The sequence below is a fragment of the Urocampus carinirostris genome, chromosome 18 (genome assembly GCF_059441175.1).
Source record: "Urocampus carinirostris isolate Australia breed hairy pipefish chromosome 18, RoL_Ucar_1.0, whole genome shotgun sequence".
Taxonomy (NCBI): domain Eukaryota; kingdom Metazoa; phylum Chordata; class Actinopteri; order Syngnathiformes; family Syngnathidae; genus Urocampus; species Urocampus carinirostris.
The window spans coordinates 9,146,443-9,160,608 of NC_142366.1; the positions used below are offsets into that span (position 1 = coordinate 9,146,443).

The window sequence follows — 14,166 nt, forward strand, 5'->3', positions numbered from 1 at the left end:
GACAAGAAGAGAATGGAATAGAACTAAGTGTTAGTATCACATTCATCATTTTGTATGGACAGCATTGGTAACAAGAATCTGACAAACAGTTGTGGCAAATGTATAAGCCAGTGCCTGGGGTGCAGCCTTCACTGGCAAATTACTTGCAATCAAAACACTTTACCCACTTTTCTTTACCCTTTCATTTGTTCGCACAGACTAAACAGAAGTCTTGGACTAAACAGAAGTAGCTCAATCATTTGATTCTTTGAGTGTGGGGCTTCTTTTTTTCCCTTTCTTGTTCTCTCGTCTGTTTCTTTTGAAATGAGAAAGACTGGTAAGTCTTCTTTTTGCCACGGGTGGTGTCTTCTTTTTTTCAGTCCTCTCCTCTTCCTCATGTACAGTCTTCACAGATGTGTCTCTGAGAATTTTATTCTGGACGTTTTTCCTCTATCTTTTAACAGTTTTTCTTGATATTGCTTTTAAATGATGATGCACTGAAGTTGGATTGAAAACTTGAGCTTCAGCATGTGAGATAGAGCTGGACAGGCCGGCTGCTCTGCTTGGTTGGCAGGACCAATTCTTGTCTTCCTGATTCTTTCCCTAGACGTGCTAGGAAAAAAAGCACACCAATTACTTTTAAGGGCATAACACATATTCAAAAGCTAACCAAGTGCACATATGACATGCACTATACCAGGTGTCACCAACACGGTGCCCGCGGGCACCCGGTCGCCCGCAAGGACCACATGAGTCGCCCGCGGGCCTGTTCCAAAAATAGCACATCTCATAGAGAGCTGCGTCTAAAAATTAATTTTGTTCTGTTGCTATTATTTTTTTAATCACACTTGTATGTATATAGATTTAAAAAATACTATCTTAAAAATACTTTAAGGTTAACGCGCACAATATTTACCTATGGGCAGTAAAGTAGAGCTTGTGGGATGTGGAGAGTAAGCTAGCGGGCGCTGTATGCACTTTCGTACCCCAAAAACATGGCAGAAAAAAGAAAGAAAACGTATCTCTTTCACAGTGAATGGGAAGAGGAGTTCTTTTTTACGACTGTAAAAGAAACCTGCGTGTGTCTGATTTGCGGGACGACCGTGGCGACAGCAAAACGGCACAATGTGGAGAGATATTTCAATACGTGTCACAAAAGCTACCATGATAAATATCCACCTGCAAGCGCCCTACGGGCAGAAAAAGCCCGTGAGCTAAAGACCGCTCTGGGTAAGCAACAGTCTTTTTTTACGAGGCCGGCCAAAAACTCACAAAAAGCAACCGAAGCCTCGTTTAGAGCTACACATTTTCTGATCAAGAAAAAAAAGGCATTTACAGATGGAGAAGTTGTCAAAGAAGCGATGTTATTAATTGCTAACACTGTATTTAAAGACGAGAAAAATGGAAGCGACCTAATCTCCACTCTTTCCGACGTCCAACTGGGGGCATCTACGATGGCAAGACGAGTATCAGCTATGTCCAGTAACTTGGTCGATCAGTTGGAGCAGGATCTGGCGAAGTGCAAGTGGTTTAGCCTCCAGTGCGATGAGTCCGTGGACAGCAGCAGTACAGCGCAGTTATTGGTTTTTATCCGGATGGTGTTTAATGATTTCTCCACAAAAGAAGAACTCCTGACACTACTGCCCTTAAAGACAACTACGAGAGGAGTTGACATTTATAACACGGTGAAGGAGTTTTTCGTGCAGAAAAAGGTGCCATTGGAAAAGCTGGTAGCGGTGACAACAGACGGGGCTCCTGCTATGGTCGGCCGACAGACAGGTTTCATCGCTCACTGTAAACGTGACCCAGACTTCCCCAAATTTCTGCATTACCATTGCATCATTCACCAGCAGGCGTTGTGTGCGAAAGTGATCGGCTTTGGGCACGTGATGACTCCCGTTGTGAAAATCATAAACAACATCCGCTCCAAAGCAAAGCAGCACAGGATTTTCAAGGTACTATTAGAGGAGATGTCAGCAGAATATGGGGACCTACTGCTACACACAGAAATCAGATGGCTCAGCAGAGGACGAGTTTTGCATCGTTTTTTGTCTCTTTTGCGTGAAATCAAAGAGTTCATGCAGTCCAAAGGCGAAGATGTCTCACTGCTAGAGGACACAGAGTGGACACTTGACCTTGCATTTTTGGTGGACATTACTGGGAAATTAAACCTCCTGAACTGCCAGCTGCAAGGCAAAGGTAAGACTGTTGTCGATATGATAAGTGCTTTAAATGCATTTAAAGCCAAAATGAATGCATTCTCTGCAGATTTACAGAGAAAAAAAGTTCTGCACTTTCCCTCTGTGCAGTCAGTGCTGAAAGACAATGCTTCTGCATCTGAGACATTTGAAAAAGTGGCAGAAAAGTACATTGAAGTAATAAACAGACTTGGGCAAGAGTTTGAGAATAGGTTTTGTGACCTTCATCAGCTTGAACCATGTGTGTTCTTCATTTCCAACCCTTTCATGAATGGGGACACAACATGCTTTGCTGAGCAGTTAAGTGCAACGTTCAACTTGGATGCTGGACAGGTGGAGATTGAAATTATAACATTGCAAAATGATCTCCATCTCAAAGCCTACCAGGCTGCACCAAACTTTTGGCGCCTTGTTGACACAGAGAAGTACAGTGGAGTATGCACAGCAGCCATGAAGGTTGCCAGCCTGTTTGGCTCAACCTATCTCTGTGAATCAGCATTTTCTGACATGAACTTCATCAAAAACAAACACAGAACACGCCTCACTGATGCACATCTGAGAGACTCACTCACAGTTGCAGTGTCAAGTTACACACCAGATTACAACACACTGGTGAACAGCATGCAATGCCAGTCTTCCCACTAACCAAGGACGGATACCAGATGTAGTCAGTGACAACATGGTAGTGCCATGGCAAAGTTGAATTAAAATATTGAAGAATTGTGTTCAATTTAAAAGTGTGTTCATGACATTTAAAAGTTATAATTTTGTTAAACATAACACAGACTTGGCCATTAGTTCAAAATGTGAAATAAAAAATGTATTACATATTTAAAAATATGTAAGTTGATTTTGTTTAACATTACATAATTGTTAACTTTTTGAAACATGTTGCAACATAGTTCATGATTTGTTAACAGGGCATGTCAGTGGCTTGTGCAAATGGGATATTTTTTGCTAAAATGTAGTGATGTAAGTGATCATCTGAAAATGTAACAAATACTGTGATTAATAGAGATAAAGTGTTGAATATTGATATCTGTTTCCCACCTTGTTGTCATTTTTGATAATCATTGTTAGAAATCATTAACATGATCAGTGTCTTTACATAGGTGAGTATTACTAATCATTATAAATAATGTATAACTAAAGGCAAACTGAGCAAATTTGTTATTTCAGAAGAGCGTATCAAACTGGTAGCCCTTCGTATGATTCAGTAACCGTGAAGTAGCTCTCAGTTTCAAAAAGGTTGGTGACCCCTGCACTATACTAACGTTTACAGTTGTAGCAGTTTTTGCATGCGTTACAACTGTCCCCGTACCGATCATCCTTTATTAAGCTAAAATGTTCTCCGTGGCGTTGTTGGCTGGTATTAAAAAAAACACTTAGGAGTGAAGCCAAGAATGTGGACATTTGAGCCATGTGCCAGAAATGTGTCAATATTTAGCGTAGTTGACATAAAACAAAAAATGAGAAAGAAAAACTTTGAAATCTTTCCTGAAAATAAACCATATGTAGCGACCCTCTTTCATGCACGACACAAGGTTTCACAATCTCTGGGTTTAGTGATTCAAATTGAATCGTTTCTCCGGCGCCGTCACGAATGGCAGCCACTCCAGCAGCTCCCGTGTTATTTTTCGATTGTTCTCAGTTATTTTCGATTGTTCTCAGCTTAGGGATGCTGCTGGAAAAGTGAATTTCCCTTCGGGGATGAATAAAGTATCTATCTATCTATCTATCTATCTATTGCCTTCAACGCTTACAAACTCACTTAAGCTACGGCAAGCGCTGAAGCCCATAAAGTGCCAAACGAAAAGAACAGTCGCAGACGCCCATGACTTAACAACTGAATGAGGTACCGGAATATTAACAGTAATACAACAAAAACACAGATTTTGTGAGAATTCAAAAAAACATTCAAAACAATCAAATTTCAACTCTGTTACACCCACCCCCACCGAATTCTGGACAAAATCTGACACTTGGTTATAAAATCAAAATCAATATCTAACAGTAGTCATTGGGTCACACATATTAGGACCGACTTGAGAAGTATTCTTTAAGGATGCAGTGGACAGAGAAAATTCTCTGAACCAGCCACCGGCTATAGAATGCCTTACACATTCCACATTCACCCAAGACATATATAAGACATAAATGAGCACAAAACATTATCTCCAAAACCAAGTTATTTTAGAAGAATTTTAAAGGGAAAAAATGTCATGCCCCAAGAGCTCAAACTACTGTGTTACGCATAGTCTAAACATTACACTGTAGGTGTCTGGTGACATCTTGTCTAGCCATAGTGTGAAGAAGCCTGTTGACTGGTCGTATAACACGACCCAGGCGTGTAGTGCGGTGTGGTGCAGACTCTGGTTGATCAGTGTGGCTAACGTTACCTCCAGAGACAGCAGCCACTACAGATTGAACATGATCATGCTCACTAAGAGTCGAAATGTCATCCCTAACAGCAGTGTCGTGAGTATGAGTGGTCAAGGAATGACCAGAGTGATCAGAACTTTCAGAGTTCAGCCCATGCACCCACTCTCTGGTTCTCTCCCCAGACGCAGGCGTGAGATCTGTGTAGTTGTCAGGGCCTGAGATGCTTACAAGACTCTGCGCATCATCTGCAGCACATCCAGACCGGTTTAGCTGAGCAGGCACTCGAGCATGAGATTCTTCGGAGACAGTGGGACTGGTCATTGAAGAACAAACAGAGGCAGATGATTGTGCAGAGGACAAAGACAAATCAGACTGGAGAGAGGGCTGGTCTTGAACTGGGAGAAAGTTAACCAACATCCGCAGGTTACGGTGAACAACCTTCTCATTCTCTGTGATGGTGTCTTGAATTTTGAATGTGTGTGTTTGAGGGTTCATCTCAATAACAGTGTAGATGGTAGACTCCCACCTATCAGCCAATTTTCGCTTGCCCCTCTCATTTTTGTTCGCCACAAGGACTCTATCTCCCACTCCAATTGACGGCCCTTTTGCTGCCCTGTTATAGAGTTGAGTCTGTCTGCCCTGTTCCTTTTTTGCATGTTCCTGAGCAATTGACATAGCCTCCCTCAGGTCTTCAGACAGTTTTGCAACATATCTGCCGTAGGTGGTAATGTCAGGGTCAGACAAAATGTTCCCAAACAGAGTGTCGACTGGGAGGCGAGGAACTCTCCCAAACATCAAGTAAAATGGTGCATATCCAGTAGTTTCATGAGCAGTGCAATTGTACATGAATGTGAGTGTTTGTAAACGTCTTGGCCAGTCCTGCTTTGATTCAGGGGGCAGAGCTCTGATCATATTGCCCAAAGTACGATTAAAACGCTCAACACTTCCATTTCCCATCGGATGGTACGGGGTAGTATGTGACTTACGCACCCCAGACAATTGTAAAAGTTCTGCGACCAAATTGCTCTCAAAGCTTGGGCCTTGATCACTGTGGATCCTCTCCGCAAAGCCATAAACACAAAAATACTTTTCCCATAGAACTTTAGCTACTTGCCTGGCTGACTGGTCTCTACATGGAAAAGCTTGTGCCAATCTGGTGAAATGGTCTGTTATCACTAATACGTCAACAGATTTGTTGTGTGAATCTTCAGCGGACCAGAAATCAATACAAACAAGTTGCAATGGGCGGCAAGTGGCAATGCTTTCCAGAGGGGCCCTCCCTGCAGGCTCAGTGACTTTGCTGACTATGCAACGCTGACATTGACGAACATGCATCCTCACATCTCTGTCCATATGCAACCAAAAGAATCTCTGTCTGGCGATGCTCAGGGTTCTTGACTGGCCTTGATGGCCCGCACTGTCATGCACCCCTTTTAAAACTTCGGCCTTCAGGCAATCAGGGACCACTAACTGATGGCGTTTTGCATTTGAAATCTGATTACGGGATACTCTGTACAAAACATCATCACTCAGAACAAACTTCTCCCAGTGCTTCAGGAGGCCCAGAACTTGACTTGTCTCGTGTGCCCTTTCACGTCTAGACGGTCTTCGAGACCGTTCCACATAAAACCGAAGACGAGACAAAACTCTGTCCCTGGACTGAGCCTCTCGCAGGTCATCCATAGAGAAGGCAGGCAGACTGGGTAGTGTATCTGGAATAAGGTGGGGCATGTGGCTTATCAGTTGAGCTGCACGAGTTCTCGCACCGGAGGCCCATTCAGTGTGTGACTGGACAACAGCAGCAACTTCTTGATTGGATACAGTCTGGGCCGACACGAGTAATGACTGGACATTTGTGGCTATAGAATGGGACAGCTTCTCTGCCATGACAGGCTGATCTGTAGAGTCTCTGAGAGTCTGTTGGACGGCTGTATCAGACAAAACCGCAGCTTCCGCAGTGAGATCATGAAAAGGTTCACTGACTAGTCTGTGGCCAACATTCTGACAAAAAGGGACACGGCTGAGAGCGTCAGCAACCGTGTTTTTGGGACCAGGCACATATTTGATTTCAAAATTGTAACTGGCCAGCTTTGACACCCATCTTTGCTCACAACAGTCCAATTTGGGTTTAGTCATAATGTGTGTAAGTGGATTATTGTCAGTCCAGACGGTAAACTCATGGCCTTTCAACCAATGGCTAAACTTCTCACACACAGCCCACTTCAGTGCAAGAAATTCCAAACGGTGAGCTGGGTAGTTCTTCTGTGACCGGGTCAAAGACTTGCTAGCGAACGCAATTGGCCTAGCCACTGTGTCACCTTCACGTACCTGAGACAAAACGGCTCCAAGGCCATCCAGTGAGGCGTCAGTCGACAGCAAAAATGGACGACTAAAGTCTGGATGAGCCAAAACCACAGAATGGATAAGGGCCTTTTTGAGGTCTGTAAATGCCTGGTCGTGGTCAGCAGTCCAGTCACCTGATTTCAGTTTGCGGCCCACTACAGTGCATTTGGGCTTTCTGCCTTTCTTCTGTTTCTGGCCAGCCAGCAGGTAAAACAAGGGCTTTGCGAGTGTTGAATACCCCGGAATGAAGTGTTGATAAAAATTTAACATGCCCAAGAAAGACCGTACACGTTTTTCAGAAGGTGTCGCTCCATCCGACTCCATCAAGTCCGCCACAGTCATTTTGCTTATACTTTCAACTTTTTCTGGATCGGTAGACACTCCAAGTTCATCAATAATGTGGCCCAAGAATTTTACAGATTTCCTTAAAAAGTGACATTTTCTGGGGGCCAGTTTCAGATTGTGGGCACGGAGTCTGCTGAACACCATTTCAAGACGTCTGAGTGCAGAACTTTCATCAGGGGCAAAAACTAAAATGTCGTCCAAGTAGCATAGCAGACTTAAATAGTTTTGGTCCCCGAAAATGGAAGTCATCATCCTCATGAAACTCCCTGGGCTATTACAGAGCCCCTGTGGCAACCTGTTGTACTCATAAAGCCCCATAGGCGTAGTGAACGCTGAGTACTTCCTATCATCTTCGTGTAAAGGCATGTTGTAAAACCCAGACGTCAAGTCCATTGTACTGAAGAAGGAGTTGCCACCAAGTGCTGCTAAGCAATCAGCCTGATGTGGCAGAGGATGAGCGTCTTTCAGAGTCCTCTTGTTCAACCACCTAAAGTCAGTGCACACACGCATATCACCATTCTTCTTCCAGATGAGAACTAAAGGTGAAGCATATTCACTTGTCGACTTTCGAATGATCTCTTTCTCTTCCATTTCATTCAAGACTTGGCGTTATTTTTGATACTGACTCGGTGGCACACGTCTGAAAGGGAGTCTGAACGGCTTTTGGTCAACCAGATGGATTCTGTAAACAAAGTCCTTCGCCTTTCTGCAGTCAAGGTGATTACGCGAGAAGATGTCTTGGTAGTGAATGATCAGCTCTGACAACTTGTCTTTACACTCAGACGATGCATCACAACAGCCAACATCTAGTTCACCCAGGCCAATAGACTGTAGCTTCTCCTCAGCATTACTTACATCAGAGCAGACAGGAGGCAATTGCACAACGGAAGTACTCTGATGGCCACTGACCAGGTCTAGATCCTCCAAAGCAACACAAGGCACCAAGTCAGCCAGCTTTGCATTGCGTCTCAAAAACAGCGGATATTCTGTGACATTCATGACCTTCAGTGGAACCCATCCATCTGCCCACAGAGGTGTGACGATTCTGGCGACCATTAGACCCTTGGGGGCAGATTGTGCCGACGTAGGTTCTGTCATCGCTGCGCTCCCAGGAGATACTCGTGCAGTTTTTGACAGCTTCCCCCACAAGAGGTACTCACGGCCAGGCTCAAGGCATGTGGCTGAATTGCAGAGCACTGTGCCTATCTTCTCGGGCATTTCACCACCACTCCATCTATGCAAGCCAGCTAGCATTGAAAGAAATTGCTCCGTTTCAGCATTAGTGGATGATGGAGCAGAGATTGCTGTCCAGTACGCACTAAACTTCTTTGACTCATGCAATATGTTTCTGATAACATTAGTTCCAATGATTAGGTCATCAGGTTGCCCCTCAACAACAATTGTTGGCACAATCATTTTACAGTTATTGATTTCCATATGGATGTTGAAAGCTGACTTTGGGCACACTCGTCGACCCCCAACACCAATGAGTGTCACGTTGGTGGAAAATTCGTCTTCTGTACGTACTGCTCCAACAGAGAGCATCTTACGCAGAGCAGTCTCACTCACGGTACAGGCCATGGAGCCACTATCCAACATCCCCCCCAAAGTCATACTGCTCCCCACTCTAACTGGTACATAAAACAAACTATCGCTGCCCCCTACAGTATGTGTGTTTTGATAAACAATATTAGGCAACTGAGATTGTGTGAACGTGTCAGAATTAAAAACTGAATTGAAATTGAGATCAAATGGGTGGGAGAACTCATTTTGACCTGTACGGCCTCCCTCTGAATACAGGTCAGCTAGTTTCCCGAAACTGAACTGATTTGGGGAGAAACTTTGTCGGGGCAATGCTGCTTAGAGTGACCAGGAGCTAGGCACTTGAAACACAGATTATTCAATTTGCAATGATATAAAGTGGAGTGATCAGCGCCACCACACACCTTACATGGAGGGGAGTTGAAAGGACTTAAGCGCCTCTGAATACGCTCAGGATTGCGTGGCTCCACTCTAGACAAAACTCTCTCTAGCATGCTCATCATTCGGCCAAGGACATCACTGTCATCTTTCTGAGCAGGCTGTGGGACATGCTGTGGTGGGACATGCTGTGGTGGGACATGCTGTGGTGGGACACGGACAGGCGGTGAGACATGCTGTGGGCGCTGGGCATGCTGTCGAACACACGAAAAATCTGTATATTGATCGGGGTTAACATGGTGGGGACAAATGGACTGGAGACCCGTCTCTATAGAGCCAGAGTAGGAACAACAAGAAGATTCACTGTCAAGCACTGCAGTCGGGTAATTCTTCAGTGGAGGGACACTGCAAGACCTAGTTGACGCCCCTGATTCCCTTTGATACTCATCTATCCTGAGTTGAACGTCCTTAGAGGTCTACTCATTAACAGGCTTGCATCTGAAAATGTTCGATAGCTGTGGATCAGGACAGTACTTTGCAAACATTTGTGCCACTTCCCCGCCAAGGTTTTCCATTTTTCTGCCCAAGCGACGCAAACCCTCATCAGCAGTGTCTGCTTCTTTGTTTAGTCTGATCCAGTAGTCAACTGGATTTTCCTTTGGCGTGGGTTGCGTGGTGTAAAAATCTTGCAACGGGAGAGTTGACGAGGAATGACTAAAAAATCGTATTAGAATGTCATAAATGATATCTGGGTCTTGCCTCACATCAAGTGCCTCATCACTCCTGAGAGCTACTCTGACAACGTCTCTTGCCCTCCCTAAAAGCCTGCTTAGTATCTCATCTGCTTTTTCAGATGTTGTATAAGACTGTTTCCGAAGCTGGGCTTTAGTCATGGTGATCCATTCTTGAATTGAACACTTGTCAGAACCATTTCCCCTGAAAGTCACAATTTCACGTTCAGTCTTGACATGGACAATTACCGGTGTAGTGTTTTCCTGCGTTGTGTTATGTGGTCTAGGGTCGTCTTTAGTCATAACAGTCGCTGCTTTTCCAGTCATTGGTGTGTCATGTGCATGTGTGCGATCAATGAAACCAGAAGAGAGCAGACTAGCCAATACTGAGTTGCCTATCTGCTCTCCAATTCGGCCTACCATGTCAGTCAGGTGTTGCAGGGCAATATTATCACTCATTGGGGTTGAAGTCTGTGCACTCTCCCTCAAGAACTGTTCACTTGGAGACCAGTTTGGGCTCATACCACGCCCCCTGTCCCTCCCATCACTAACATGTTCTTGGAGACCACCTACACCTTCACTTCCATACCCACTAGTAAGTGTGTTTGCATTCAAACCATTAAAATGAACACCCCTGCCAATAGAAAAGCCCTGAAAATCGCCATTTTGACTACTATATCCTTCAGCCATTATACTTTCAGTAATACAAAGAATTGAAAATAAAAAAGGGAAAAAATAAAAACCAGAAATGAACTAATAATTTACGTATTGATAGCAAATGCACAGTGGCACAAACACATAAAACGGAATCAAAGCGCCAATGCAGTGCAACAGTACCCTCTAGTGGACACAAGAAGAATATGCAGCAACGCCGGGATCTGCTCAGAGGCTGATCAAAATGATCCAGTTGTGTAGTCACGGCACCAGTGTAGCGACCCTCTTTCATGCACGACACAAGGTTTCACAATCTCTGGGTTTATTGCCTTCAACGCTTACAAACTCACTTAAGCTACGGCAAGCGCTGAAGCCCATAAAGTGCCAAACGAAAAGAACAGTCGCAGACGCCCATGACTTAACAACTGAATGACGTACCGGAATATTAACAGTAATACAACAAAAACACAGATTTTGTGAGAATTCAAAAAAACATTCAAAACAATCAAATTTCAACTCTGTTACACATAACATTAGGACAATGTCACTCAGTGTCTTCAAATTTCCTGTGTGGGGTTAAAAATGAGAATGTCCTATATCAGCATCAATAAAAAATCTCTTCCAATTGGTCAGACTTTCACTGTGTTACAACTGCATCCGCTCTCCCCTTTTCATTGGTGATGTCTTATACCAACAATTTTGAATTCTTAAAGTTTATGAAAAAGAATAAAGTTTTAAACGTGTTTTTAATACTCTTTGCTTGCCTGTTTGTTTGTATGTTCAACATTAAGCTGAATAATCGGGTATTCCACAATGTCATCAAGCAGGGCCAAAAAAAGCCAAGTTTTGAGAAGTTTTCGCTCGTTTCTAGCGCTACCTAAGGGACAAGAGTAGCGTTGCAGTCTGGAACAGCAGCAGCATTCGGTCTTTTGTTGCTCATGGTTATTAAAGTTCAACATTTATTATTGAATTTAAACACGTAAATACTCTGCACATGGAAAACCTGGCATATTTTCTTTATTGTTGTGCGACCGAATAGTTCCACTTGATTGGTCAAAAGAGGTTCTTCGGGAAGCCGTCACGTGACGAACTCCGGAATTGAACAAAAATAATGTGGTGCAGAGGCGCATTGATATGCACAGAAAAAACTGAGCGGTAACCCCATAAAACTTAATTCCCTTTGGCCAAAGCTACACACTTTTGGCCGTGATTCCTTTTAGAATGAGGAGTAAAATTAATATCACACTCCCCTCCCGCCTTTTTTCTTTGTTTTTATTTACCCTTTCATCGCCTACGTCAAGCTTGACATCAGAGTTGAAGCTGGTGGCAAAGGAATAGTTGCGCTGGTCAGAAGTCAGAGGAAAAGGAAGCTGTTGTAGCTGCTAATTGTCGTCATGTGTGTTTGTGTGCCAAAACCTGAGAGAAAAGTCAAGTCATGTTTATTTGTATAGCCCTTAATCACAAAGAGTCTCAAAAGGCTGCACAGATCAAAGACTATTGCAAACTATTTTTACAGACTATTATGACACCACCCCCTCATCTAAAACCTACATGAGGGCAAATAATACACATATTAAAAAATTAGCTGAAGAGCTGTGAGCCACTTCATCCATGCGCGCCACCATCATCTTCAAAAAAAAGTTGGTGATCGCAAATTGAAGTTTGACAGATCCCAGCGTTTAAGCGAAAAAGATTGGACTGAGGCACTCATCAAAAACGCTTTGGTTTGCATATCACACTGCATATCAAGTAAGAGAAATTAAACGTTTATGATTGTTGATATCAAATCTGTGCAGTGGTTAGCGCCTCCGCGGCACATTTCTTAGGTCATGGGATCGAATCCTCCTGTGTGGAGTTTGCATGTACTCACGTGGGTTTCCCCTGGGCACTCCGGTTTCCTCCCACATTCCAAAAACATGCATGTTAGGTTAATTGGCCGATTCCAAATTGTCCCTAGGTGTGAATGAGCAAGTGAGTTGTCTGTCTCTGTGTGCCCTGCAACTGGCTGGCAACCAGTTCAGGGTGTCCCCTGCCCCCCGCCCGAAGATAGCTGTGACAGGCTCCGGCACCCTCGTGACCCTACTGAGGGTGCAGATAATGGATGGATGGAAATCAAAACTTTATTACTTATTATATTGGCAAAGTATCTTGTTATCTTCTCAACTTCAGCTAACTGTTAGCGTATAGCCTTATCAAAAGACGCTTCTTCTTAAAAAAACAAAACAAAACACACGATGATTAAATTTATCCCATAAATCATTTGGATTGTTTGTCCAACAATTATTGCAATTCGTGCCTGTTTTTGTTTTGTGCACATTGGCATTTTTTGCCGATATAATGAGTAAAATGGACTTGGTAGCAACAATTATAAACATTTCATTTCTCTTACCTGATATAAGGTGTGTGTTGCTAAAACAAGCATTTTTAATGCTCTTTTCCCTTTTCACTTAAATGCATTTAAACACAACTCTCTTCTTTTGTCCCCTAGGATCCTGTGAAAACCATTTACGATCACAATTTTTTTTTCTCAGATTCTGGCGCACAAACACACATTATGACAACTATTAGCAGCAACGGCAGCTTTCGTTTCCTCTGTCTTCTCACCAGGCTAAAACACACCCACCGGGTACTTCACAATGTTTACTTGCGGGGCGTTTTTGACTTGTTTTCATTCTTTGTTTTGGTGCACTTGATTCTTTTGATATTTTTGTTGTGCAGTTTTTGTGCTGTTTTCCTTTATTGTTTTGTTTTGAGGATTTTTTTTTTTCGTCTTACTTTTTTGCTTCTTTTGTCTTATTTATGATTCATATTTTTTTCGGACATTTTTCTGTTTCCTTTTTCTTTTATTTTTTCTGTAGTGTTTTTTTGTTTTACTGGTTTTCCTTTTTAAGCGTGGTTTCCCATTGTATTTAGGGCACTTTTTGTAATTCTCTTTATTTGTTTTGAAATTTGCAATTTTAAAAAATTTCAGGTGTTTTTGTTTCGTTTTTTCCTTTTCTTTTGTGGGGAGCATTTTTAGACTTATTTCCTTTACTGTTTTGTTATTAGGCACTTTTTTTAGGGACATTTACATTTTTTTCCAGGTGTGTTACTGTTTTTTCTTTTCTGTTGGGGTGTTTTTGGTTTTGTTTTCTTTTTTCTTCATGGTCTTAATTTTATTTTGTTGTTATGTACCTATCTGACTAGTTTTGCTTTGTTTGTATTTTGAGGCACTTTTTTCTTTTTTATCAAATTCCATTTTTTGTGGTGCACTATATTGACTTGTTTTCCTTTATTGTTATGTTTGTTATTTACGTTTGAGTTTAAAAAAATATATATGTTATTTTGGTGTCTTTTTGTCTTGTTTTGTTTTCTTTTTGTTGTGTTTCAGAGTATTTTTTAAATTTATTTTTGATATGAGGGGCTTTACGGCTCTTTTTTCCCTTCATTTTATAAAGGTATTTATTCATTTTTTGGGTGGGGTGCTTGAGTTGTTTTTCTTTATTGATTTTTCTGGGGTGGGGGGCATTTTTTTCTCTTTTCCATTCGTTGTGAGGCGTTTTTTTAGACAGGCGCCGCAGCGGGCAGGCTGCTTTCCGCCCCGATGACGAAGCAGCACAGGTAAGCCGACACCG

The 14,166-nt window shown here is 42.7% G+C and overlaps 1 protein-coding gene across 1 annotated transcript; it reads left to right on the top strand.

The window, feature by feature from the left end:
• Positions 1–1,125: 1,125 nt before the first annotated feature.
• On the top strand, positions 1,126–3,431 carry LOC148348297 (general transcription factor II-I repeat domain-containing protein 2A-like). The gene is made up of 2 exons (XM_088322747.1): positions 1,126–1,209; positions 1,372–3,431. Exon 2 carries the CDS (start codon positions 1,434–1,436, stop codon positions 2,820–2,822), a length of 1,389 nt encoding a protein of 462 aa, XP_088178873.1. The 5' UTR covers positions 1,126–1,209; positions 1,372–1,433; the 3' UTR covers positions 2,823–3,431.
• Positions 3,432–14,166: the final 10,735 nt, after the last annotated feature.

Excerpts from the sequence above, each read along its gene's own strand:
- LOC148348297 (XM_088322747.1), top strand. The coding sequence starts at position 1,434 with ATGGCAAGACGAGTATCAGCTATGTCCAGTAACTTGGTCGATCAGTTG.